General features: G+C 47.6%; 2 protein-coding genes and 1 long non-coding RNA gene across 12 annotated transcripts in view; 1 reads left to right on the top strand and 2 right to left on the bottom strand.

Annotated features, from left to right (window-relative positions):
* Window positions 1-135: 135 nt before the first annotated feature.
* Window positions 136-6,247, bottom strand: PSMD8 (proteasome 26S subunit, non-ATPase 8). Its single transcript, XM_012190368.4, has 7 exons — window positions 6,054-6,247; window positions 4,964-5,036; window positions 4,741-4,843; window positions 3,177-3,342; window positions 2,597-2,697; window positions 1,362-1,473; window positions 136-679 (listed from the first exon to the last, which is right to left on the bottom strand). The coding sequence occupies exons 1-7, from the start codon at window positions 6,222-6,224 to the stop codon at window positions 542-544; spliced, it is 864 nt and encodes a 287-aa protein (XP_012045758.3). The 5' UTR covers window positions 6,225-6,247; the 3' UTR covers window positions 136-541.
* Window positions 6,248-6,459: 212 nt separating this feature from the next.
* Window positions 6,460-20,199, top strand: LOC121816371 (uncharacterized). Its single transcript, XR_006055926.2, has 2 exons — window positions 6,460-6,552; window positions 18,631-20,199. It is a non-coding gene; the product is annotated as an uncharacterized LOC121816371 (long non-coding RNA).
* The window catches only part of CATSPERG (cation channel sperm associated auxiliary subunit gamma), a 30,196-nt gene continuing 22,477 nt past the window's right edge, over window positions 18,344-26,062 (bottom strand). For 6 of the 10 annotated variants that reach the window (XM_060398600.1, XM_060398598.1, XM_060398597.1 and 3 more), the window contains 8 exons: window positions 25,879-25,997; window positions 25,656-25,736; window positions 25,509-25,565; window positions 20,961-21,574; window positions 20,608-20,697; window positions 19,139-19,231; window positions 18,946-19,045; window positions 18,344-18,848 (listed from right to left, as the gene is read on the bottom strand). In XM_060398600.1, the coding sequence (XP_060254583.1) occupies window positions 18,594-18,848; window positions 18,946-19,045; window positions 19,139-19,231; window positions 20,608-20,697; window positions 20,961-21,574; window positions 25,509-25,565; window positions 25,656-25,736; window positions 25,879-25,997 (1,409 nt within the window). In that variant the 3' untranslated portion in view covers window positions 18,344-18,593. The remainder of the gene's footprint in view (window positions 18,849-18,945; window positions 19,046-19,138; window positions 19,232-20,607; window positions 20,698-20,960; window positions 21,575-25,508; window positions 25,566-25,655; window positions 25,737-25,878; window positions 25,998-26,062) is intronic. The other 4 variants (XM_060398599.1, XM_060398595.1, XM_042230917.2 and 1 more) reach the window with 1 other exon arrangement.

Below are 26,062 nucleotides of genomic sequence, written 5' to 3'. Positions count from 1 at the left end.
GAACTTCAAGGGCAGAAAACATAGGCTGGGAAGTACAGAGGTCCTACATCACAGCATTGGCTCAGAAGAGTGGGAGTAAGGCCCACCCAGGCCAGGGCCTTGTGCCTTTTGTTTCACAGAGGTCAATTTAGCATGTCATTTTTAAAAACTGGTTTAATCACTGCAAGTATTTTTCAATATCAGGACATTTCGCCCCCTTCACTGAACACTGGTACCTTGGCCTGGCCTTTGAGCGTCCACAGCTAGCCTCAAGAGTCCCTCTATTGGGGCCTGTCCCTCCCTCAGGCCATCTGTGTTGGAGACTCTGAGCAATGGCCATTGGAAAGAGGCTGATCCAAGGTTATTTCAGACTTCCTCGTGCCCTCAAACTTCCAAGTTCTTCAGAGGTAATAAGAACTTATGTCCCTACCAGTCCACTTGGGGCGACAAGGGCCTAAGAAAATGTCAATCCATCTTTATTGCGGGGCGGGGGGGGGGACGACTCTGCACTGCAACTGCCTTAAATAATGCAAGCCATGCCCCACCCCAGTGCCTGGTGGACTCAGACGATCATCTCCAGCTGCCGGGCATACTCAATGACCTGTTTGGCCAGCTCCGTGGAAGGAATGGTGGTATCTTCCGGCTTCTGCTGCTGGCTGGCAAAGCTGTAGTAGTTGTTGAGGCCCAGGACCCACCCTCGCTGCAAGAAAAGAGAGATGGGAGATGGATGGGGTGATCACACATACCCTCCCCAGGCCCCTGAGCCAGCACTTACCCATGTAGGCCCTGGCTCACTTTCCTCACCAACCCTGGGCAAGTAATTTCACTTTTCTGTGCCCCTGTTTCTCCATGTTTGAGATGGGACCCTAATCACACACCTCTCTGGGTCTGTTGTGGGGATTCAAATGAATCAAAAGTACTGAGAACAATGTTTGGCCCAGAGTAAACAATTATTAGATATCAGCTGTCCCCATCACCCAAGTTCAGGTTCACCTATTCCAGTCTGATCGTGACCCTCGTCAGTCACCAGGGCTACTCTACCACAAGCAGCAGCACCTCCAGGGACCCTGCTCCCACACAAACACCCCAGAGCCAATGAACCAAAGTCTTGTGGGGAAAAGCTGCACTCTCCAAGGAATTCTGAGGACAGCCACCATCAAGCGCTAAGCCTTCCCCTCCGGCTGGTGCCAGGTGCTGGGCTCAGCTTATCCCACACATGAAACCCTATCCCCTTTCTACAGATAGGGAAACTGAAGTTCAGAGAAGTTCGGCCACTTGCCTGAGGTCACACAACTGGAGTCTTGCTCCAGTGTCCCTCCAGGCCATCCCACCCTGCTGTTAGCGAGTGGACCCTATGGTCCCTTGACCTCCACCCCAGCCACCTTCTTGGCGTAGTCTGTCATCTTTTTGGGTGTGTTGAAGAAGAGGATCCGGGTGGCCTCGGTGAAGAGGATTTTCTCGTAGGCCTTCTCGATACAACCAGCAATCTCATCCCTGGGGGAAGATGAGTCTCATTATCGTACACAGACAAGGCCTGGCCCTTCAGTTCAGCACTTATGGCTGAAATATGTTACCTGCCCCATTTATCCCATCGAGGCTCAGGGGAGAGTAGCTTGACTAGAGTTGCAAACCTAGGGCCACAGCAGGGCACACACTCAGGTCTCTAGGACTCCTGGGCCCAGGCTCAGATTCTCACTCCTAGCCATGAGGACTTCAGGCTTGGCTGAAACTGAGTCTCAGATTCACATAAGGGGATCTCTTCACCTAACACCCTCCCCCCACAGGATCCAATCCCAAGGAGGTTCTTTGTACCCATTTTAAGAGGTCAACACTAAAGTTAAAAAACAGCAAGACATCAAGCCACTGAAATGGGAGAAGGGGGTAGCTCTGGGCAAAAACCAGTGACAAGGAGGAGCTTGCCCGTTTGTGAGTATTTTATTAATATCTCTTAGGCCAGGTGGTAGGTATGTGGGCACTCATTATATTATTCCCTGTGCACTGCAGACAGTAGAAATATTTCAGAGTTAAAAATAACCTAAACCTACTCAACTGCCCCTTCCTCACTCCCCGCACCTCTCTGGGCCCAGCTTTGTCACTGGAGGAATGAGAACTCCACTCAATCTGGTGCTTTGCCCGAGTGAACCAACTGTGATGCCACCTGAACACGTGGACTTGTACACGTCATTCCCATCCGCCCATGCAGTGCTGCCTGTGTACACAGCAACCCCCGAGGAGCTAGCAGGATTTGGTGGCCCTATTCTAAAGAACGAAAAACTGAGATTCCACAGTTTAGGTGACCTGAGGTGAAGCCAGATGACTCAAGGAGTACTTCCATGAGAAAGGCAGCAAGGTCTCTGTCTGTGCGCTGAGCTGAGCACTGTTTGGGCACCAAGCCCATGCTCAGGATCGAATTCTATAGGCCCATACACACACGGCCCAGAGTGAGAGGAGGGCTCTTACCACCATCTCATGACCAGTTCCAGTTCACAGAAAAGGAAACTCATGTGCCCAGACTCCCCAGATCACAAGTGGCCCAAATGGGATTCAAACAGACAACTATCTGACTCTGGAGTCCAAGCTCGCTCTATACTCCGCAGGGCTCTGGCCCCCCACGCACCTGATAGTGTCAAGCAGGATGTCGATGAAGAAAGTGTAGCTCTCGGCGGGAATGTTGCCTTTGGCCAGGAATACCTTGTTGTAGCTGCCCTCCATCAGGTACTGTAGAGAACGGGTGGGGAAGAAGAGAGGGTGAGGAAGAGGCAGCACAGAGGCATCCCCACTGAGGCCTCACTGTAATCCCAGTGCCTCCATAATCTACACTCTGCCAGAACCCTCTCTGCCATACAGTCACCACTCCCCATGCAGATGGGGTCCTCCTCTTCTAGGAAGCCCTCCCTGGTATGTACACACAGACACACAAACACACAGACACACACACACTCATTTTGTTTACTATCTGCTTCCTCATATGAACGTCAACCTCATAAGATCTGAGATTTGATCTGTTTTGTTCACTGTACAGTCGGAAAACCAACCAAAGTGCCTGTATACATGACTAGGGCTCAATATTTGTTGGACAAATGGGCAAAGAGTCCACAGGCTGAGCCCTGCCTAGTCTTCCAGGAAACCCTCCCGAATGTCTCTCCCTGCGCCGCTCCCTTTAGCCAGGCCCTCCCCTCCCGCTTCCTCAGCCTCACTTGCTCGAGGGACACTGGATGCTTGATGTACACGTTGGTCTGGATGTCCTTGGCAGGCAGCCGCTCCAACTCTGTGTGGAACTCAGCCACCCGGTTCTGGGACAGCAGGAAGAGGAGGTTGAGGCCCAGGAGCTGGTGCATGTAGGCTGACTCTGGGAGCTGCTCCCTATGGACCAGAGTGGGAATCCAAGGTAAGGAGGGCTTAGGTGCCAACCAAGCTCCCCACACCACAGGCACCAGGGATCCACCCTGATGACTGCCCGATGCTCTCTCCTCGGAGGAGCACTAGTTCCTGGATTTTCAGATATAACTGAGGCTCAAAGAGACATAAAGAAGTCACAATCATATGGGCCCTAGAAGTGACCTCACTCCAGTGAAGTGACTAAGCCTCATTCCCCTAACTGTAAAACGGGTTTCATTACAGTACCCATCTCATAGAGGTGGGTTAAATGAATAGGGTTAACTGATTTAGTTATTTAATCCAAGTACAGTGATTAGAATGGTATCTGGCCCCAACAAATACCACAGAAGTGCTAATTATGATTATATTAATAAGCATTACCTTCACTTCTGGGGGGAAACTGAGAGAGAGATGAAGCCACTTGCCCAAGATCATATAATCAGGAAGAGGGGGAAATAGCTTCAAATTCGGTTTTTCTAGCTACTTCTGTCAAATTCTTAACCATCAGTCTCCATGGAAACCCCATTTGGTTATGAAACCATTCAGTTTCATATTCAAGGTGCAATAAGTGAGTCTCTGCTCTGGGCCAGGCTCCATACTAGGCTGTGCTGGGACCCAGCCGTGACCAAGACCCTTCTGTTTCTAGAAGACTCACAGTCCAGTAGGAGAGACAAGGCTGGGATGGGAGACACACAGAGGAGTCAGGGCTGATACCCCATTGGAGACCACAGGAAAGAGCTTGGTCTGAAACCTGAGTGCTACAGAGACTCATGACAGGTTCTCAGCAGGCAATCAACATGGTCAAATTCTAGTGTCACGAAGATCCTCCCAGCTGCCATGGAGGGATGAATGGAAGAGGGCAAAGCTGGCATCAAGGCAGGTAAAACGGGACGGTGGCTACCTTAGGGAGTGGAAATTTCAAATGGGAATGTGAAGGAGGAGACAGACCAGAGGGTAACTGAGACTGGATGGCATAATCCCAGACTCAGGCCCTCCCGGCCAACCACAAACCCTGAGGCTTCTGGGCACACAGCTATGCAGAGGGGGAATTCCCAGGTGAAGGAAGATGTCCCAAGTGGCTACAGCAACAAGGATATAAAGCTGCCATGTAAACCACCCACCCCCTCCAACACACACACTACTGTGTGCTCAGCTGCATGCAACTCTTTGTGATCCCATGGACTGTAGCCCACCAGGCTCCTCTGTCCATGGGATGTTCCAAGCAAGAAGACTGGAGTGAGCTGTCATTCCCTTCTCCAGGGGATCTTCCCAACCCAGGCATTTGCCCATCTCCTGTACTGGCAGGCAGATTCTTTACCACTGAGCCACCAGGGAAGCTGCTACATACACACACCCCAAATTAGGGGCCAGGTCCATCCTCACTTGTAATCGAAGTAGTAGCATTTGAGCTGGGCCATGTACCGCTCGAAGGAGGGGATGTCCTTGCGTAGGATACTCCACTGAGCCCCGATCTCCAGTATGTCACCTGTAGGCAACAGAGAAAGTTCTCAGGAGGTGACCAGAGTCCCGACCTTGACCGCCACTGCTACCATTCCTGCCACGACCCAAGTCCATAAACCTCCCCATCAACTCCAGTGACACTCACGGGCCAGAATGAGCTGCTGCTTGGTCAGTTTGGTCCCTGTGGTTGGCAGGAAGTTGAGCTCCAACAAAACCAGCTGAAGAGGAAGGCAGGGGAAGGAAAGAAAGAAGATGGGACTTTAGGTATGAGCTATTTACTTTTATCTAGGCCTTCATTTTCCCACCTAGAAAATGGAACTAGCCATCATCCCTGACTCATAAGGTTGTTATGAGTATTAAAGGAGTCAGTCAGATCAGGGCCTGGACACATGATGTGGGCTCATTTAGGATGACTTCATGTTACAAGTATTAGTAGACCCACTGGGGAGACCGACTCCATGCCTGACCCAGTGGAATCAAGGGGGAGGGGAGACACTAGCACCTTCGGTTCTTTGGCAACACTTTCCCACACCTTGTTGGGGTGGGACCAGCTACCCTCCTCAACCTACACCAAGGAGGAAAGGGGGCTAATCTCTTCCTATGGTCCAGCTCACACATCATCCCTTATCAGATACCACTCCCCTTAGCAACTTGGTCCAGCCCACTGTATTTGTACCCCTTCCACCTGGCCTGAAGCAACCCGAGCCCCATTAAGGTCCTCTGCTCTAAGAGTATTTTTCCCAGCTTCAGTCTTGCCCTCATAACTTAGCTGGGCCCCTCTCTCCAAAGATCTATCCCTAAGCCCCAGATTTCTCGGACCCCAGCTTAGCCTGTTCTTAACCACGAACCCCATCATCTCAGCCTTCTTCCATCTCCCTGTCCAGTCCTCATTTCCCACTTGGTGGCGGCCAGAACCCTACATCACAAAAGCTGACAGCCCCATCCTACCACTCCAACCAGCTAGACCTCCAAGCACCAAAATTTTAACCTCTCACTCGGTGTGCCAGAAACACCCTCTCCATCACCCCCCCCCACACACACACCGTGGGGCCGCATTTAGTCCGTTCGAGGTCCCTCTCACATCTACGTGCCTCCAAACCGCACCTCGGCTCCTCTGAATCCTTCACCCTATTAGACAGCCCAGTCCGCCTTAGTCCCATCCTCGCGCGGTTTCCCCCTGAGCGCGAAACTCGGTTAGGTCTGGACCCCTCGAAGCACCCCCGGCCGATCCTTACCTTGAGACGGCCCAGCTCTTCCCCGCACTTGCTAAGATTAGGGCTTTTCCGGTTCCACTCGCCCTTGAGCTGCTCGTACATGCCGGCCGCGGCCTGCAGGATCGCGCCCGAGGCCGCCGCAGTCCCAGAGCTCGAGGTGCCGGCCACCCCGTTCACCGCCGTGGCCGCCATCTTCCGTGATGCGGCAAACCGACAGCCCGGTTTACGGCAGCGACGCCTACCGACGCTCACCCGACGGAAGTGGGGCCAGGAGGTGGAGCCCTAAATCGGGGGCGGGGCTACGATGGTTTGCCTCCGCCCGCCGGGCTTAGCGTTCAGTCGCTCTCAGGGAGGTGCCCTCGGAGCCCGGCCCTTAATGAGCTTGTCAGCCAGAGTTCCGCCTCTACTGTCACTCAAAATGGTAACCGGAAGTCGCCCCTTGCCCTAATTGAAAATGGCAGCAGTCGCAACGCCTCCGCATTTCCCGTAGCCAATATGGCCGCACCGGCTTCACCCTGAGGTATGTGTCTTGGAGATTTCACCCGCGCGGCACCTCTTTCTACACCAAGAGGTGGCGGTGGTGGAGCCATTTGATTAACTGTTATTCTTCCCATGTTACAGGGGGAAGAGAGGCTTTGAGAGACTGGGTAAACTTCCAAGAGATTAACGGCTGAGATTTGACTCTAGTTCTTTCTCACTAGTTTCTCAATGCATCTTTCCACATTTTCTCCAAGCTTGTACGAATACGCATAAACACTACAAAAATCATCCAGTATTAATGGCTTAAATTCCACCATCAGTTCAGTTCAGTTCAGTCGCTCAGTCATGTCCGACTCTTTCCAACCCCATGAATTGCAGCACGCCAGGCCTCCCTGTCCATCACCAACTCCCGGAGTTCACTCAAATTCACTTTCATCGAGTCGGCGATGCCATCCAGCCATCTCATCCTCTGTCGTCCCCTTTTCGTCCAGCCCCCAATCCCTCTCAGCATCTGAGTCTTTTCCAATGAGTCAACTCTTCGCATGAGGTGGCCAAAGTACTGGAGCTTCAGCTTTAGCATCATTCCTTCTAAAGAACACAGGGAATTCCCAATTTTTTTTTCTAATCCCTACCCCTGATTCCTCCATCTATATCACCCCTGCCTATTTAACATCTACTTTTTCTCAATTCTCTTGTCTTCCATCATTTAAAATGTCATAAGAGGTAGGGATATTTATCAGTTCTTTTTACTGCTGTATTCCCAGCGCGAGGAAGACAATGTTTCTTGAATGAATGAACGAGTGTGTAAATTGTGTCTTTCATCCACGCTCCGCTGGGCTAATACCGCCCCCGCCCCCCGCGGTTCGCCCAGCCCAGCCTATTTGCCAAGGATCTAATCTCCCCAATCAGGGATTGAACCTGGGACATCTAAGTGAAAGCACCCACTTCTAACCACTGGACCGTCACGGAATTCCCAAGTTGTGTCTTTAAAAAAAAAAAAAAAAGTCTTTAAGGAAAAACTGCATCATATTAGTGCTATACATATTTTCTAAAAAGCACCATGCTTTTAGCAGTAAGCTAAATACATCTCTGGAGATTGATGGACATATTTCTGAAACTCAAAAAAAAAAAAAAAAAGCTACACAATATCCCACAATGTAACTACACAATTCATTTAATGGTTCCCATTGACATTTTGGTTATTTTTGTTTGCCATTTTCAAGCGTTGCAATAAAAATTCTTGAGGTGAGGAGGAATTGGAGAAAGGTGGTCAAAAGGTACAAATTTCTAGTTATATATAACTGGGATGTAATGTACAGCATATGACTGCAGCTAATACTGCTTTATGATATATAGGAAAGTTGGTAAGAGACTACGTCTTACAAGTTCTCATCACACAGAGAAATGTTTTGCCTTTTTTCTTTCTTTTTACTATATCTAATCTCAGAGAGAGAGCAATGAGCAGTCCTGAAGAAAAATCTTAGTTCTCTGCCAGGGGATTAGACCTGGGTAACCTGGTCAAAGAGTTGACTCATTGGAAAAGACTCTGATGCTGGGAGGGGTTGGGGGCAGGAGGAGAAGGGGACGACAGAGGATGAGATGGCTGGATGGCATCACCCACTCGATGGACGTGAGTTTGCGTGAACTCCTGGAGTTGGTGATGGACAGGGAGGCCTGGCGTGCTGCAATTCATGGGGTTGCAAAGAGTCGGACGTGACTGAGAGACTGAACTGAACTGAACTAAACTGAACATAGTCCTATCCCTTAGGCCACCTGGGGTCTAGAAGGTAGAAGCAAAGTGGCCCTGGCTTTTTCTCCCACTTGAAAGTAAGAATGTTTCCAGGAGGCAAAAACTGTAAAAACAGTACTGAGACTTTGCACTTGTTTTTACAATTTTTGCCTCCTGGAAACATGTATAGGTGAGCACAGAGAAACAGGTTGTTTAAGACAGAAGCAAAGCAAAAATGCATACTCAAAGAGGAGTTTGGACATCCAGAGTGAGGAGTACAGTAAAAAAAAATCTAGGTGGCACTAGTAGTAAAGAACTCGCCAGCCAGGAGATATAAAGTGTGTGGTTTCCATCCCTGGGTGGGAAAGATCCCCTGGAGGAGGGCAGGGCAACCCACTCTAGTATTCTTGCCTGGAGAACTCCATGGACAGAGAAGCCTGGTGGGATTCAGTCCATGATGTCTAAGATCATGACATCCAATCCCATCATTTCATGGCAAATAGAAGGGGGAAAAGTGGAAACACTAACAGATTTTATTTTATTTTATTTTCTCCAAAATCACTGTGGACGATAACTGCAGCCATAAAATTAAAAGACGCTTGCTCCTTGGAAGAAAAGCTGTGACAAACCTAGGCAGTGTATTAAAAAGCAGAGACATCATGTTGTCGACAAAGATCTGTGTAGTCAAAGCTATGGTTTTTCCAGTAGTCATGCACTGATGTGAGAGTTGTACCATAAAAATGGTTGAGCCTTGAAGAATTGATGGTTTTGAATTGTGGTGTGGGAGAAGACTCTGGAGAATCCCTTAGACTGCAAGATCAAACCAGTCAGTCCTAAAGGAAATCAACCCTGAATATTCATTGGAAGAACTGATGCTGAAGCTGAAGCTCCAATACTTTGACAACCTGATGCGAAGAGCTGAATCATCGGGAAAGACCCTGATGCTGGGAAAGATTGAAGACAGGAGGAGAAGGGGGTGACAGAGGATGAGTTGGTTGGGTGGCATCACTGACACAGTGGACATGAGTTTGAGCAAACTCAGGGAGATCATGAAGGACAGGAAGCCTGGCATGCTGCAGTCCAAGATGCCTCTGCAACTTTTTTCTAAGATGGATCCCATCACAGAGGCCTGTGGGTGCGTTTTCTTACTTGTTATGGGATGGAGTCCCTTTCCTTTTGGACCCCCAAGAAGTCTTCCTGCGTATGTGTGGACAGGGAAGTCTTTTTTGACCTCAGGAGTGGGCACTTTGTCTCTTTGCTTTAGTAAAGCTCAGCTTTTGCCACTAGCTTTGTCCTTGGAGAGTCTGGGTGAGAACAAAGCTTGAATTTTAGTCCACTTGACAAATTCCTGGTGTTCAGCCGAGAGGCCCACTGTCTCCTACCTCATGTCTATATGAGAAGATGGGTGTTAGCTGGACCTATTGTGGTCATTTCACATTATATGCATATCAAACCATCGTGCTGTATGCCTTAAACGTACAGGGATGTATGTGAATCATTTCTCAATAAAATGGGTGGACAGGTTTTTGTTTTTTTAAAGATTCTTACATGCATTTGCTTGAATACATTTGTTTTAGTGCTAAGGGACAGATCCTAGGAATTAAGATTACTGAGTTGAGATAGGTGTATTTTTCATTTTAATAGACATCATAAGATTGCTTTTCAAAGTTGTAGCAGTTCACAGTTCCACTAGCAATGAAAGTGCTGATGGTATCACGGCTACTAGGCTTTAGAACTTATTTTTTTTCCTTTTACCAGTCTGTTACAGGACAAGCACTGGTTTTTTTTTTTTTATTGCTGATGTTGTTGCTTTAGTTTGGATTTGTGTACTAATAAGGTTGAGACCCTTTCCTTCATTTATTAAACACTTTAATTTCCTCTTCTCTAAAATTTTCTTCAGGATTATTGCATTTTTCTAAAAATTTATAGTCCCTTCTGCTTGTTGGAGAGAAAACATTTTATCATATATGTTGCAACTATTTCCTTTGGCCTATTGTTTATTTTCTGAATATATATATACATATATATATATATAAAATTTATTTACCATCTTTTGCCATGCAGAGTTTTCATTTTTACATAGTCAAATTTATGAAACTTTCCCTTCATGACTTGTTTTTCCCCTTTGTGAATTCCATATTTTCTATTTTGCTCAAGAAGTTCTTGCCATGTCAGAGTAAAACAAATATTCTCCAAAACTTCTTGGCAAAGTATTTGTGTTTTCCACATGTCATTTTTTTTAACACTTGAATTAATTTTTGCATATGTTGTGAAATCTAAATTTGATATCCTCACAGGCAATTTTTTTCAGAACCATTTATTGGATAAGCTATCACTTTCTCACCAATATGAAAAGCATTTATATCTTATATTAAATCTCTTCAGTAATCAGACCTGTTAAGTCATTCATTATATTCTATTGGTCTATAGTTATTCTTCATAAATACCATATTGTCTTTTTGTTGTTTTTTTTTTTTATTCATTGCTCGGTGCGGGTTTTCTGTAGTTGTGGCAAGCAGGGGCTACTCTTTGTGGACATGCACAGGCTTCTCATTGCAATGGCTTCTGTTGTTGCAGAGCGCAGGATCCAGGACGCTCGGGCTTCAGTAGTTGCATCTCGTGGCCTCCGTAGTTGTGACTCGAGAGCTCTAGGGTGCTGGCTCAGTAGCTGTGGTACATGGGCTTAGCTGCTCTGTGGCATGTGGGATGTTTCTGGATCCGCTGCTTTGGCAGGTGGATTCTTAACCATGAGACCACCAGGGAAGCCCCATACTGCTTTTAAAATATTTATTCTTGATAAATATCATACTGTTTTTTGTATACATTATATATATATGTATATATTTCATGTTGAGGTGAAACTGACATAAATTAATCATCTTAAAGTGAACAATTCAGTGTCACTTAATTACATCCACAATGTTGTGCAAATACCACCTCTGAAAAAAAAAAAAAAAACACCTCTACCTACCTCCAAAACATTTTCATCATCACAGAAAGAAACTCCATTCCCCTTAAGCTGTTGTTGTCCATTCCCTACTTTTTCCTCACCCCTGGTAATGATCAGTCTGCATTCTGTCTCTGTGTATTTGCCTATTCTAGGTATTTCATATAAACGGTATCTTAAAATACATGACCTTAGATGTCTGGCTTCTTTCACAAAAACCATTATGGTTTTGACCTTAATAGATGTTGCAGAATACATCAATACTTCATTCCTTTTTATGGCTGAATAATGCTCCAGTGTGTGGATATACATTTGCTTTACCAATTCATCCGTTGATGAACATTTGGGCTGTTTTCACCTTTTGACTTTGTGAATAGTGCTGATATGAACATGTATATACATGTACTTGTTTGAGAACATATTTTCAATACTTTTGGGTTGTATATCCAGAAATGGATCTGCTGAATGACTCAGTAAGTCTAGGGTAATCATTTTGAGGAACCACCAAACTCTTCCACAGCATCTAAGCAATTTACATTTCCACCAGCAACATACGAGGGTTCCAGTTTCTCCATATCCTTGCCAATAGCTGTATCTGTTGTCATTTTTAAATTATTATAACCATCACTAATAATATGGAAAATTCTGAAAGAGATGGGAACACCAGACCACCTGACGTGTCTCTTGAGAAACCTGTATGCAGGTCAGGAAGCAACAGAACTGGACATGGAACAACAGACTGGTTCCAAATAGGAAAAGGAGTACGTCAAGGCTGTATATTGCCACCCTGCTTATTTAAGTTATATGCAGAGTACATCATGAGAAACCCTGGGCTGGAAGAAGCACAAGCTGGAATCAAGATTGCCCGGAGAAATATCAATAACCTCAGATATGCAGATGACACCAACCTTGTGGCAGAAAGTGAAAAGGAACTAAAGAGCCTCTTGATGAAAGTGAAAGAGGAGAGTGAAAGAGTTGGGTTAAAGCTCAGCATTCAGAAAACGAAGATCATGGCATCTGGTCCCGTCACTTCACGGGAAATAGATGGGAAAACAGTGGAAACAGTGGCAGACTTTAGTTTTGGGGGCTCCAAAATCACTGCAGATGGTGACTGCAGCCATGAAATTAAAAGACGCTTACTCCTTAGAAGGAAAGTTATGACCAACCTAGATAGCATATTCAAAAGCAGAGATATTACTTTGCCGACTAAGGTCCGTCTAGTCAAGGCTATGGTTTTCCAGTGGTCATGTATGTATGTAAGAGTTGGACTGTGAAGAAAGCTGAGCGCCAAAGAATTGATGCTTTTGAACTGTGGTGTTGGAGAAGACTCCTGAGAGTCCCTTGGACTGCAAGGAGATCCAACCAATCCATTCTGAAGGAGATCAGCCCTGAGTTTTCTTTGGAAGGAATGATGCTGGGGCTGAAACTCCAGTACTTGGGCCACCTCATGCAAAGAGTTGACTCATTGGAAAAGACTCAGATGCTGGGAGGGATTGGGGGCAGGAGGAGAAGGGGATGACAGAGGATGAAATGGCTGGATGGCATCACCGACTCGATGGACGTGAGTCTGAGTGAAGTCCGGGAGCTGGTGATGGACAGGGAGGCCTGGCGTGCTGCAATTCATGGGGTCGCAAAGAGTCGGACACGACTGAGTGACTGAACTGAATAGGTGTGAAGGGATATCTCACTGTGGTTTTGACTTTACTTTCCCTGATCATTAATGATGTTGAATGCGCTTTTAATGATCTTTTCATTAAAAAAAATTAATGATCTTTTCATGTGTTTATTGGTTATTTTACATATCTTTTTTGGAAAAATCTCTATTCGAGTCTTTGGCCATTTTTAATTGAATTGCTTATGGTTACAGAAGTTTTTCATTTTCTATACTGTAGTCTTGATCAGATACATGATTTACAAATATTTTCTCCTATTCTATGGGTTGGGTTTTTTGGTCTTGATCGTATCCTTTGATTCACAAAAGTTTTAAATTTTGATGAGGTTCAATTTATGTTGCCTGTACTTTTGGCATCATACTTAAGAAACCATTGACATATCAAAGATTTCCCCCTATTTTTTTTTTTATAGCTTTAACTTTTTTTTCCATCCTGCATTCCTTGTGGGATCTTGGTTTCTTGATCAAGGATTGAACCCAGGCTGACGGCAGTAAAAGTGCTGAGTCTTAACCACTGGATCACCAGGGAATTCCTGGTAGTTTTAATTCTTAAATTTAGAAATCTTCTGTTTTAAAATCATCGTTTTTTCATCTTTTTTTTTTTTAAATTATTGATCTATTTGGCTCTACCGGGTCTTAGCTGCATCATGTGGGATCTAGTTCCCTGACCAGGGATCAAACCTAGGCTCCCTTCATTCGGAGTAGGGAGTCCTAACCACCGGACCACCAGGGAAGTCCCTTAAATTTAGAAATATGGTTTGATTTTGGTTAATTTTTGTACCTGGCATAAGAGAAGGGCCTACTTTTTCCCTTTGCATGTGGACATCCAGTTTTCCCAGTACCATTTGTTGTTAAGAGTGTCCTTTCTTCTTGGATGGGTCTTGGCACCTGGTCAAATATCAATTGACTATATGTGAGGGTTTATTTTGAGCTCTGTGTTCCATTACACTGGTCTGTATGTCTGTCTTTATGCCAGTCAGACACTGTTTTGATTACTGTAGCTTTGCAATTTTGAAACAGAAAGTATGAGTCCTCCAACTTTGTTCTTCTGTTTCAAGGTAATGTTGGCTATTTGGAGTCCCTTGCAATTCCATATGAGTTTCAAGATGTTCAAAATTGCCATTGGGATTTTGCTAGAGATTGCACTGAATCTGTATAGCACTATGGGTCATGTTATGGACTAAATAGTATTCCCCTAAAATGTATATGCTGAAGCCTTAACCCCCAGGACCTCAGAACAGGGCTGTATTTGGAGATCAGTTCAGTTCAGTCGCTCAGTCGTGTCCAACTCTGTGACCCCATGAATTGCAGCACACCAGGCCTCCCTGTCTATCACCATCTCCTGGAGTTCATTCAGACTCATGTCCATCGAGTCGGTGATGCCATCCAGCCATCTCATCCTCTGTCGTCCCCTTCTCCTCCTGCCCCCAATCCCTCCCAGCTTCAGAGTCTTTTCCAATGAGTCAACTCTTCGCATGAGGTGGCCAAAGTACTGGAGTTTCAGCTTTAGCATCATTCCCTCCAAAGCAATCCCAGGGTTGATCTCCTTTAGGATGAACTGGTTGGATCTCCTTGCAATTCAAGGGACTCTCAAGAGTCTTCTCCAATACCACAGTTCAAAAGCATCAATTCTTCGGTGCTCAGCTTTCTTCACAGTCCAACTCTCACATCCATACATGACCACTGGAAAAACCATAGCCTTGACTAGACGGACCTTTGTTGGCAAAGTAACATCTCTGCTTTTTAATATGCTCTTTAGGTAGGACCTTTAAAAAGGGGATTATTTTCAGTACTCCCTTGGTGGTCCAGTGGTTAAGAATCTGCCTTGTAATGCATGGGGACATGGGTTTGATCCCTGGTCAGGGGCTTTCCTGGTGGCTCGGATGGTGAAGAATCTACCTGCAACATGGGTAAACCCAGGTTTGATCCCTGGGTCAGGAATATCCCCTGGAGGAAGAAATAGAAACACACTCCAGTATTCTTGACTGGGAAATTCCATGGACAGAAGAACCTGGTGGGCTACAGTCCATGCGGTTGCAAAGAGTTGGACACGACTGAACGACCAACACACAGGGAACTAAGATTTCACATGCTGGGTGGCAACTAAGCCTGGGTGCCACGACTAGAGAGTCCCCATGCTGCAACTAAGACCTGAAATCCGTCTTTTAAAAGGTGATTATTTTAAAACAAGGCCCAGTGGACCCTAATCCAATCTGAAAGGTGTCTTTATAAGAGGAGTACATTTGGACACACGAAGAGATACCAGTGACATGACCACACAGAGGAAAGACTGTGAGGACACTACCAGAGGGCAGTCATCAGCAAGCCAAGAGAGGCCTCAGAAACCAATCATAAAAGATCTTAAAAGGTGTTTTGTTATGGCAGCCCTAGCAAACTAATACAGATGGTATTGCCAACAATGTTGATTCATGAACATGGGATGTCTCTCCATTTATTTAAGTCTTTAATTCCTTTCAGCAATATTGTGTACTTTTCAGTACACAAGTCTTTTTCCTCATTGTATAAATTTATTCTTAAATATTTTATTCTTTTTGTTGTAAGTAGGATTGTTTTTTAAAAATCTTTTTCTGATTATTCATTGCTTGTGTATAGAAATGCAACTGATTTTGGGGTCGATTTTGTGTACTTCAACTTAACTGAACATGTTTATTAGCTGTTTTTCATGTATGTGGACTCTACCTATAAAATTTTATTGAAAATGGCTTTGGCATTTAATTGCCGTCTGCCATATGCCATCTGTCTTTAGCAATCAGGTAATTTGATAACCTTGCTCAACTTCCTTCTATTTCTATCTGATTTAGGGTTAATACAAGAAATGGATGTTGAATTTTAGAAAAAAGGTTTTGCAAATACCTATTCATGTAATCATACAGGTGGCACACCTGAGCCTCTGTTTCTTCATCTATGAAATGGGGATAATGATAGAATTTTCCTAATAGAACATCGTGACGATTACTTGCTAATCTAAAAAAAGGGATCTGCTATAGACTGAAAGTTTGAGTCCCACACAAATTCCTATGTTGAAACCTAACCCCGAATGTAACTGTATCAGGAGGGGATTAGGTTGTGAGGGCAGGACCCTCGTAATTGAGATCAGTGCCCATATAAAAGAGGCCCCAATGACCTTCCTCATCCTTTCTACCATGCGTTGTCAGTTGTTTAGTCGCTCAGGCGTGTCTGACTCTTTGCAACCTCATGGACTCTAGCCCTCCAGGCTCCTCTATCCATGGGGATTCTGCAAACAAGAATACTGGAGTGGGTTGCCATTTCCTTCTCTAGGGAATCTTCCCCACCCAGCGAATGAACCCGCATCTCCTGCATTGGCAGGCGTGTTCTTTACCACTGAGCACCAGGGAAGCCCTGGTGGCTGCCACATGAGGACACAGTACAAAGATGGTCACCCATGAACCAGGAAGCAGGTTCTCACCAGACAGCACATCTGCCGGCGCCTTGATCTGGGACTTCCCAGCCTCCAGCAGTATGAGAAATAAATTTCCGTTATTTGTAAGCCACCTAGTCTATGGTCTTCCGTTACAGCAGCTCAAATGGACTTAGGTCAAAATGGGATGTCGTCTCGTCATTCTCCTTAATTTGCATTAGTGCGATGAATTTTGTTGATAAATCTGTACCGTTGATTTGTGTGCATATTGCCTGGCCATCACTGACCTCCCTGCTGAACCCCAGACCTGAGGTTCCCACAGCCTCCTGAATAGACTCCTTTAGAAGTCTCTGGGACCTCCCACACCTACTGTGACCCAAAATGGTCTCAGTATCTCCCCCTAACCTGTTCCTTTTCCTCAGTTTTCATCTCAGAAATAGCCTCTTTGTCCCCCAGTCCCCAGGGTAGAAGCCTGGACCTTTTCCTAAAAGCACCCACTCCCCTTCCATGGCCTGCCAGCCTCACAGCCTGTTCACTAGACCTCCTGAGCATCCCTCCTGCCTGCCCCCTCTCCTCCTCCCTACACCAGGCTTCGGTCCAGCACCGTCCCCTCCTGCGCCAGTCCCTGGCCTGCTGCCTTGAGAGCTGAGCTGTCCTCCACAGGGCAGCCAGAGCATCCTTCTACATCTGACCACGTCCTTCAGTTTCTCCACTCTGAATGCTCCTCTGATGATTCCCAAGCTCTATAATGTGACCTCAGTGGCCTTGCCCGCTCTGGAGCTATGCTGCCTCAGCACAGACAAGCTGGTCCAGCTGTCTGCCCTGGCAACCCCTCAGAGGGAGTGTCCCCTGGGGCTCTGCTTCTACAGTGAAGGAGTGGAGGGGCTGGTCAGAGGACTTGCACAGTCACTCCACCCAAGACCTCTATCTAAACCACCCAAGGCTAGAGTGGAGCCTACTGGGTGGACGACATGGGCACATTTGCTTTTTGACTTTTGGTCTCCGTTTTCCCTTCTTTTTTATTTTTAAATTTTTATTTATTGGCTGTGCTGGGTTTTTGTTGCTGGGTGTGGGTTTTCTCTAGTTGTGGCAAGTGGAGGATATGCTCTCTTTGCACCATGCAGGCTTTTCTTTGCAGTGGCTTCTCTTGCTGCAGAGCACGGGCTCTAGGGCGCGCAAGCTTCGGTAGTTGTGGTGCACCGGCTCGGAAGTTGTGGCTCCCAGGTTCTAGAGTGCGGGGGCTCAATAGTTGGAGTGCATGGGCTTAGTTGCCCCAAGGTATGTGGGATCTTCCTGGACCAGAGATGGAACCCATGTCCCCTGCATTGGCAGATGGATTCTTAACCACTGGACCACCAGGGAAGTCCTCCTTTTCCCCTTCTTGACACACATGTTCCTTACAAGAACATCCCTTCCCCACATAAGCAAGAGATTAGGATGGGATGGACAACCCTCAGCTCCAGGGGTGGGTTCTGAAGGGCTTAAGCCAAACAAGGTCTCATCCGTCTGGCAGAGTGAGTGGCAAAGTATTGAGTTTATGATTCAACCCCATCCAATCAGAGTGACCAATAGGACTTTTGCCTGGGAATGTTGGACTCCAGCCCCTTTTTTCCTCTGGATAATAAACCATATGGATGCGCTGCCTCAGACTGTGAGATGCACTGGCCTGAGGTCAGAGACCACCCTCAGATGAGGGCAGGGCAGGGAAGGCTAGAGAAATGGAGCCAGAATTCTATGGACATTGAAGCTTCTGGATCAAGCTGTACCTGAAGCCTGTCCTAACAAAGTCCATAAATTACCATTTCCATGCGGACCACAGAAATTTTTGCTACTTGCAACTAAAACCAAAATCTAAACCTCCCCAGTGACCCTTCCTTAAATTAGACAGTAGATAGGTGCTGCCATGCAAAATCTTTCACAATTAGCTTTAAACCTAGGCACTGAACAATCAGAACAGACTGCAGGCCATGGCAACGGACCTGGGTCATGGAGGACCCTGCTGGACTGTAGGGAGGTCTGGGGCACTCTGGGGAAGGGTTGAGCCAGCAGGCATACAGAGAAGTCACTATGCACCAGCTTGGCATAGGAGGATTTTGATATTTTAATAACCTATGCAGCTGGGTGGTACAAACTAACTGAACACGAGTCCTTACAAGGTTCCATAGCTGATGCTGAAACGTGAAGTGAAAATTCAAGCGAAACAGGGAGAAAGGCCTAGGATGACCAAGCAATAGGTTACATGTCCAAGGCAACCCAGGACATAAGAGACAAGGGTGGGTGGTGGCTGGGGAAGGCCAGAGGCTTAGGTGGTAGACTTCCTTTTCAAGGAGTCCTTAAGTTTCAGCCTTGTTCTCCTCTGCTCCCTTGTAGAAAACCCTGGAGTTTAACCTGGAGTTTCTCCAAGACACGGTCCCGGAGTGGCTAAAGGCCCTGCTGTCGGAGGGGGTACTGTAGGTGTAGTAAGATTCTAAGCCAATGATGCTGTTGATCTTCCATCGAAGGATATTGCAAAACTTCACCATGTAGGGCGACAGAAGGCAGCAGACGATGTAGAGAATCACCAGACCAACAAACAAGCTGGCTGACACCTGCAGGAAATGGGCCAACAGGCGATGGTAGGCGGTCTGGGTTCGGGGTCAGGGGCGTGCCTCCACCAGGCAGAGCAGCTCCAGGGCAGCCACTTACCAGGAGGATGAGGAAGGCCCGCTTGGCACTGAGCGGGAGCCCATGGATGTGCAGCAGAAAGGTGAGCTGGTAGTCACAATAGGTGCTCTTGTCCACGCCTCTGGTGGGGATGGGGGTCAGGATGGGGTGGGGAGGAGGTGGGCACCTCCCCCAGGAAGCCCCCGATCCCGCCTCAGCTGTGTGTGTGCCTCACCTATTGCTCACCAACACCTTGAAGAAGAATTCAGGGGCAAAGATGTGGTAGGGAATGGTGTCATGGCACGGCGAGTTCTCCTGACATAGCCACCTGGGGGAGCAAGTTCAGGCACTTGTGGGACAAATCATGCCTAGCGCATGACAGCCCCTGATCTTCCGCTCTACCCAACTAGTTCTGGACGAGCACTAACTCGCTGCAACCTCCTACTTCTCTCCCTGATTCACGCCTCCACTCATTCAACTGGGAAGGCTGACTGACCCCCTCCCAGGAGACAGGCTGTTTGTTTATCCACTCTTTTCCTCCCTTCTTTAGGGGAGTTGTCAATTCCTCTGTTCCCATGTATTTGTCTAGATTATAGATTGTATACCTATGATGTGCCAGTTCCTCATTTATTCCTTACTGCTTTTATTCCTTCATGGCACAAATAGAGCTGGAGCAGCTGCTAGGTACAAAGCCACATCTTCATTCCTTTTTTCATATAGTCAATAAATGCAGGTTGAATACTGCCTAGGTGCAAGTTGGTTACTTTGTTCACTCATTCGTTTCCTTTATTTGCTTATGGCATCATTTTCTTTCATTGATTAAATCAAAAATACTTATTTATGCTTGGGAAATTTCATGGACAGAGGAGCCTGGCAGGCTACAGTCCACGGGGTGGCAAAGAGTCAGATACAAATTATAGACTGCTGCTCCTGCTGCTGCTGCTGCTAAGTTGCTTCAGTCGTGTCTGACTCTGTGTGACCCCATAGACTAAACAACAACAGTTGTAAGCTTATATTCTGTCACTGTTCTGTTCGTAATAAAAATTTTGAGAACTTAAAAAAAAAAAACAGCTACTGAGGCCCTATATGCTAATTTTTTTTTTCTCCTGGCCATGCCACACAGCTTGCAGGATCTTAGTTCCCCAACCAGGGATCAAGCCTCCAGCAGTGGAAGCATAAAGTCGTAACCACTGGACCACCAGGGAATTCCTGCTATATGCTAACTTATTACTTCATTTTTTTATTCATTCATTGATACCTCCATTCAAAGGTCAATAAATGCCTACCAAGAATGAATGAATTTGTTCACTGTCTTATTCAACAAATACTATGTTATCTATTCTAGACCTGGATTTTTAAGAGAGGCAGAATCCACGAGAGACAGTGACAGCTCAGAGGGTCAGGGTGAGAATAGGGAAGGTACAGGAGGATGAGAGAGCCAACCGTCCCACCTAGAACAGTCAGAAAAGTCCTCCTGGAGGAAGTGGCATCTGAACTAAGGCCTGAAGAAAGATTAAGAAGGACCAGTCCTGTGGATAGAGGATCCAGTTCGCATAAAGGTCAAAGTCAGTCTCATTCGAGGAATACAGACAGTCAGTGTAGCTTGAGAACCTAGGAGTCTCCCGGAGGCAGAATGGATGGAAAGGCCCGACAGAATGTGGGCAGATGGGGGAGAAGGGGCCTGCAGTCGGCCCAGGCACTCACTCGATGCCTAAACTGTTGTGGGACATGATGTTGAAGGACAAGTCCTTGGTGGTCATTGTGTTCTCCGTGGTCCAGATGAGGCTGCCAGTCCTGCGCAGGCAGGGGTAACCTCAGTGGGGGACGGGGCCTCAGCGGACCGAGGCCCCAAAAGGAGGTGGGGAAAGGGGTGGGGATTGGGTGGGTGGAGCTTCATGCCACAGGAGGGCTAGAGTTTGCAGGAGCCTGGGAGCCTGCGCTGTGGGCGGGGCCCTGTGGGTATGGCTTGCAGCCCAGGTTTGGTCTGTGGCTGGGCAGCTGGAGGGGGCCTGCAGGGGAAGAAGGGCCGATTATGGGCCTGGTCCCACAGGAATTACTTGTCCAGGGGGCTGTTGAAGCGGTAGATTTCCTCCTCGCTGTATTCCTTGATGGTGTCAAGGGTGGGCCCGCCGCCCACCACCTTCAGCACGTAGCTGTGGGGAGCAGAGATTCGAAGGGGCTGTCTGGAGTCCTGCCTCACCTCTACCACCCCCTTTTCTCTGCGCCCCACCCCAGTCCCTTGCCCCCAGCCCACTCCCGTCAGCCGCCGGCTTGGCCCCCACTTTACCTGCCCTGGAAACTGCCAGAATCGCCCGTCACCAAATCTTGGATCAAGAAGAATGGGTAGAAGACTGTGGGGTCGGAGGGGTGGAGGCCGGGAGGAGAAATGAGAGAGGGGAAGGAGGAGAGATGAAAGGACCCAAAGGAAGAGCAGAGGATGGGTGGGGGTGGGGGCAGTGAGCGGGCAGGCAGGAAGGGCCGGGGAGAGCAAAGGAGAGGGCGCTGGACACCCACTGTCCCGGAAGAGAAAGCAGGGCATCTCCGGGTCCACTTTGACGCAGTCGAAGTAGTGTTTGTTCTGCACGCGGTTGTACTGCACCGTGTAGGTGATGTCGAAGGCCAGGCGCTTGCCTGGAGGGCAGCCAATAAGCACTGGCACCATCAGGTTGCTCTGAGGGGGAGGAGAAAAGCCTGGTTCTGGGGGTCCGGCAGGAGGGACACCCCTCCTCCCCCACACACCATCACTACCTGCCAGGCTCACCCTCACTAGGGCCAAGCTGGTTATTATTATTACCGGTAAAACAATAGAAACAGCAAGGGCTTGCATAGCTCTTACTGTGCACAAGGCATGGAAGGATTCTGCGCAGAGCTTTACATATTCAAGTTGGTTTAATCCTCAAAACAATCTTGCATAATATAGACCATTAACAGCTCCATTTAACGAGATGGCAAAAGTGAGACACAGAGAAGTCATGTCACTTATTAATTATCTGAAGTCACACACATGGCTGGGAATGTGGTAGAGGTGGGATTCAAACTGAGTCAGGTGGCTACCAACTGCCTTCAGAATAAGACATACAAAACCACTAACACCTACACCTATGAAGCAGCCAGCTCCTCTGTGTGTGTTAGTCATTCAGTCATGTCAAACTCTTTGTGACCTCATGGACTGTAGCCAGCCAGGTTCTTCTGTCCATGGGATTTCCCAGGCAAGAATACTGGAGTGGGTTGCCATTTCCCCCTCCAGGGGATCTTCCCAACTCAGGGATCAAACCTAGGTCTCCTGCATTGCAGGCAGATTCTTTACAGTCTGAGCCACCAGGGAAGTCCCAGCTCCTTGTTGGACTTTAATTGGCTGAAGCTGAGGGAATTCCCTGGTGGTCCAGTGGTTAGGACTCTGATTTCACTGCCAAGGGTCTGGGTTCAATTTCTGGTTGGGGAACTAAGATCCCACAAGCCTGCATAGCCAAAAACTAAGACAATGAAAAGCTGAGCTGGAGCCTGATTTCCTCAACAGTAGACTTGGGGGAAGCATGGGATACATGAGGGAAGTAGGGCCCAGGATGGGAGTTCAGTATCTTGGGAATGAAAGGTTCCTGGCCTATTCTGGGGTTAGGGCCCAAGGATTTCACCGCATTGTCAGAAGGACATGGGCGTCTAGAGACTGCAATCTGGGCTTGCTGGCTTCTGTGGAGAGGGGTTTTGGCCACAGATTGCACCTGAGCCAAAGACTTTACACCTATCAGCCACTGAATCACTGCAAAGATTTCTCAGATTCAATCTTTCCACAATCCACCTCTGTTCATGGCACTCCATCCCTCCGTGTTCAAGCTAAAAAGCCTTGGTTTCTTCCTGGAAACCTCTCTTTCTCTCAACTCCACATCCAGTCCATTCAGAAATCCTGTTGTCTCTAGAGTTCAAGATAGAGCCACTCTCTTCCCCCAACTCTTCTGCCCTACTTGGGCTGGCCCAATCTTCTTTTCCCCGTGGTCTCCCTGCTCCTGTCTCTCCCCTCCAGGCTGTCCCACACTTGCAGCCAGATGGACTCTTTGAAACCTGAGTCACCCCGCTGCTCAGATGCCTCCTATGTGACCTGCTCAATACTTCTTCAACCTCATCTCTCTCCACCATCCTCCTTGTACACCCTGCTCCAGCCATGCTTGCTCCTTGCTATTCCTTTAGTCTAAGACAGGAAACATACTCCCATCTCCAGGCCTCTGCTATCTGTCCCCTCTCACTGGCATGCCTCCTGATACATAACTGCATGCCCACATCTCCTTCAAGTCTTTGCTCAAATATTTCCTCCTCAGCAGGGTCTTCCCCAAGCCATCCTATGGAAAAGGCTTCCCTACCTATGCCTCTTGCCTGTTTCTTTTTCTCCTAGTGCACATCACCTTTTAACATACAGTATCTTGGGGCTTCCCTGGTGGCTCAGTGGTGAAGAGTCCACCTGCCAATGCAGGATGCATTGATCCCTGATCCGGGAAGATCTCACAAGCCTTGGAGCAACTAAGCCCAAGTGCCACAACTATTGAACCTGTGCTCTGGAGTCCAGGAGTCATAACTACTGAGCCCAAGTGCTGCAACTACTGAAGCCCACATGCCTAGAGCCTGTGTCTTGCAACAAGAGAAGCCACCCCAGTGAGAAGCCCATGCACCACAGTGAAGAGTGGCCCCCACTTGATGCAACTAGAGAAAGCCTGCACATAGCAAGGAGAACCCAGTGCACCCAAAGATTAAAAAAATCATTTTTGTAAAAAGCTACAATAAAAAAAGAGTAGACGCTTTTTAAAAAATCATTGACTTTTTAAAAGCAATCTTTAGGCGGGTATCATGGTCAGATAGATAGATAAGTGGATGTATATTGGGATACACACACAGACACACACATATATACACAGTGAAAATTTCACTTCCATTCCTATCTTCCAACTGTCCTGACTCTTCCCTATTCAACCAGTAAAGAAAGAAAGAAGGTGAAGTTACTCAGTCATATCCAACTCTTTGTGACCCTATGGACTGTAGCCCACTTAGGCTCCTCTGTCCATGGGATTTTCCAGGCAAGAATACTGGAGTGGGTTGCCATTTCCTTCTTCAGGCGATCTTCCTAACCCAGGGATCAAACCCAGGTCTCACGCACTGCAGGTAGACTCTTTACCTTCTGAGCCACCAGGGAAGGGCTCATTCAATCAGTAGGGAACCATTATGAATACTTTCTTGCCCTTTTCCTCATAGTCTCTTCATGAAAATAAAAGCAAACATGAATATATGTTATCAATATCAAGTATACACTGTTGCAGTATGTGGAGATCTCTGCCGCCTTGCTCTTGTTTTTTTCTTTTCTTTTTTTTTGCCACACCACAAGGCTTGTGGGATCTTAGTTCCCCAACCAGGGATTGAACCTGGGCCACAAGAGTGAAAACTGACTCCTAACCACTGGACCACTAGGGAATTCACTCACCGCACCCCCCCCCCAAACACACACTCTGTTCTTTTAAAATTGCTGCATAGTTTTCCACTGAATGGATGTACCACCTTTTATTTAACCACTCCCCTAGTAATGAACACTTAGAATGTCTCCAAGTCTTTTGCAGTAACTGTGTGCTGTGGATCAGATTCCTGGAAGGGATCTGCTGGGCCCAAATAGAGATATTAACGGACTTTCTGGGGTTGTGATGAAGAGGGAAATAGTGTGCACTACTAAGTTTAGCAGGAAACAGTTATTGGGCTGTGGTCACTCTTCCTTGCATTTGACCCTGAATATCCCATGTAATCCAAGGAGTTGGGAGCTGTTACAAGTCCCTTTTTTAAATTGCCCTGGGTCATAGCAACTCAGGCTTCCCAGGTGGCACTAGTGGTAAGAACCCACCTGCCAATGCAGGTGACATAAGAGATAAGGCCTGGCTGGGAAGATCCCCTGGAGGAGGGCATGGCAACCCACTCCAGTATTCTTGCCTGAAGAATCTCATGAACAGAGGAGCCTGGCAGGCTACAGTCCATGGGGTCGCAAAGGATCGGACATGACTGAAGCGACTTAGCATGCACGCATACTAACCCAGGAAAGAGAAATACCAGGGTCTGTCTCCTGGAGAGTGGGCAGGGAAGTGGATGAGAACAAGGTCTCCTCTACCACTTGTTAGCTCCGGGGATTACTCGGAGCAGACGTCTGCATCTCTCAGAGCCTCACTGCCTGCCTCCATAGCAGGTGAAGAACCAAGGACCCAAAGGCTTCAACAAAGCACGTGTGAGCGAGCAAGAGAAGAGCAAGGCGTGAAGGGAGAGCCAAGCTTGTTCACATGCCACCTTGGGACCAGTTGGAAAAACAAGCCCTGCGTCACAGATACTTAACTTCCCCTAGAAGAACAGTATCAGAAGGAACACACAAATTTGTGTACGATCTATGCAATGCAGCCCTTCCTGAAAACATGAATGGATTAAAGGAGGGAGGGGGCGGCTGGGTGGGGTAAATGATAAAAATGTATGAGAAAGAAAAAATTAGGAAGGCATTCATGGGATTCCCAGCTAGAGCCCTCAGATCCCACCCTGCTGAGACTGACCCACACCCTTCCCTCCCAGCACAGGGCCCAGGACCCCAAGTCCAATACTTGCATATGGGGCCCCTGGTTCGTGTTCTGGAAGCAGTGCCCAGACGAGCCCAACACCTGCGAGTAGGAGCAGGAGATGAGACGGGACCCCATGGCTTAGTCCTTCCCCTCATCTGCATCCCTACCCTCCAGGCTTGGACCACACACCTTGATGAGCATGGAGGTCTTCATGAGGTGATGTCCACTAATTCCCTGGTCAAAGCAAGACCTTTTATCACTGAGCTTAACCTGGGGGTGGGGGCAGAAATGAAGGGGTCAGGAGGCCAGCGGGAGGACCCAGGCTCCGTTCAAATAACCGCGGGCTTCTAACAGGTATACTGCCCCAGTAGCTCCGCCATCACCTCAGCGCCTCTTCTCCACCTAGTCTCACCCAGAAAAGCACCGAGTTGAGATTAACAAGGACCTTCTCCTTTACTATTGCCTCAATGCAGTGGGGGTCCGCCAGCACCACAGCCAGATCCACCGGGCTCAGCACCCGGAAGGAGGGGCCTGCTTGGAGCAGAGGGCGGGGTTAAGGCTGCGGGCGTGACCCAGTCGAAGCCCCGCCCCCAGGC

Source organism: Ovis aries, chromosome 14, assembly GCF_016772045.2.
Source record: "Ovis aries strain OAR_USU_Benz2616 breed Rambouillet chromosome 14, ARS-UI_Ramb_v3.0, whole genome shotgun sequence".
Taxonomy (NCBI): domain Eukaryota; kingdom Metazoa; phylum Chordata; class Mammalia; order Artiodactyla; family Bovidae; genus Ovis; species Ovis aries.
The sequence above is the reverse complement of the archived record's forward strand: the minus strand, read 5'-3'. Positions and strand labels throughout refer to the sequence as shown.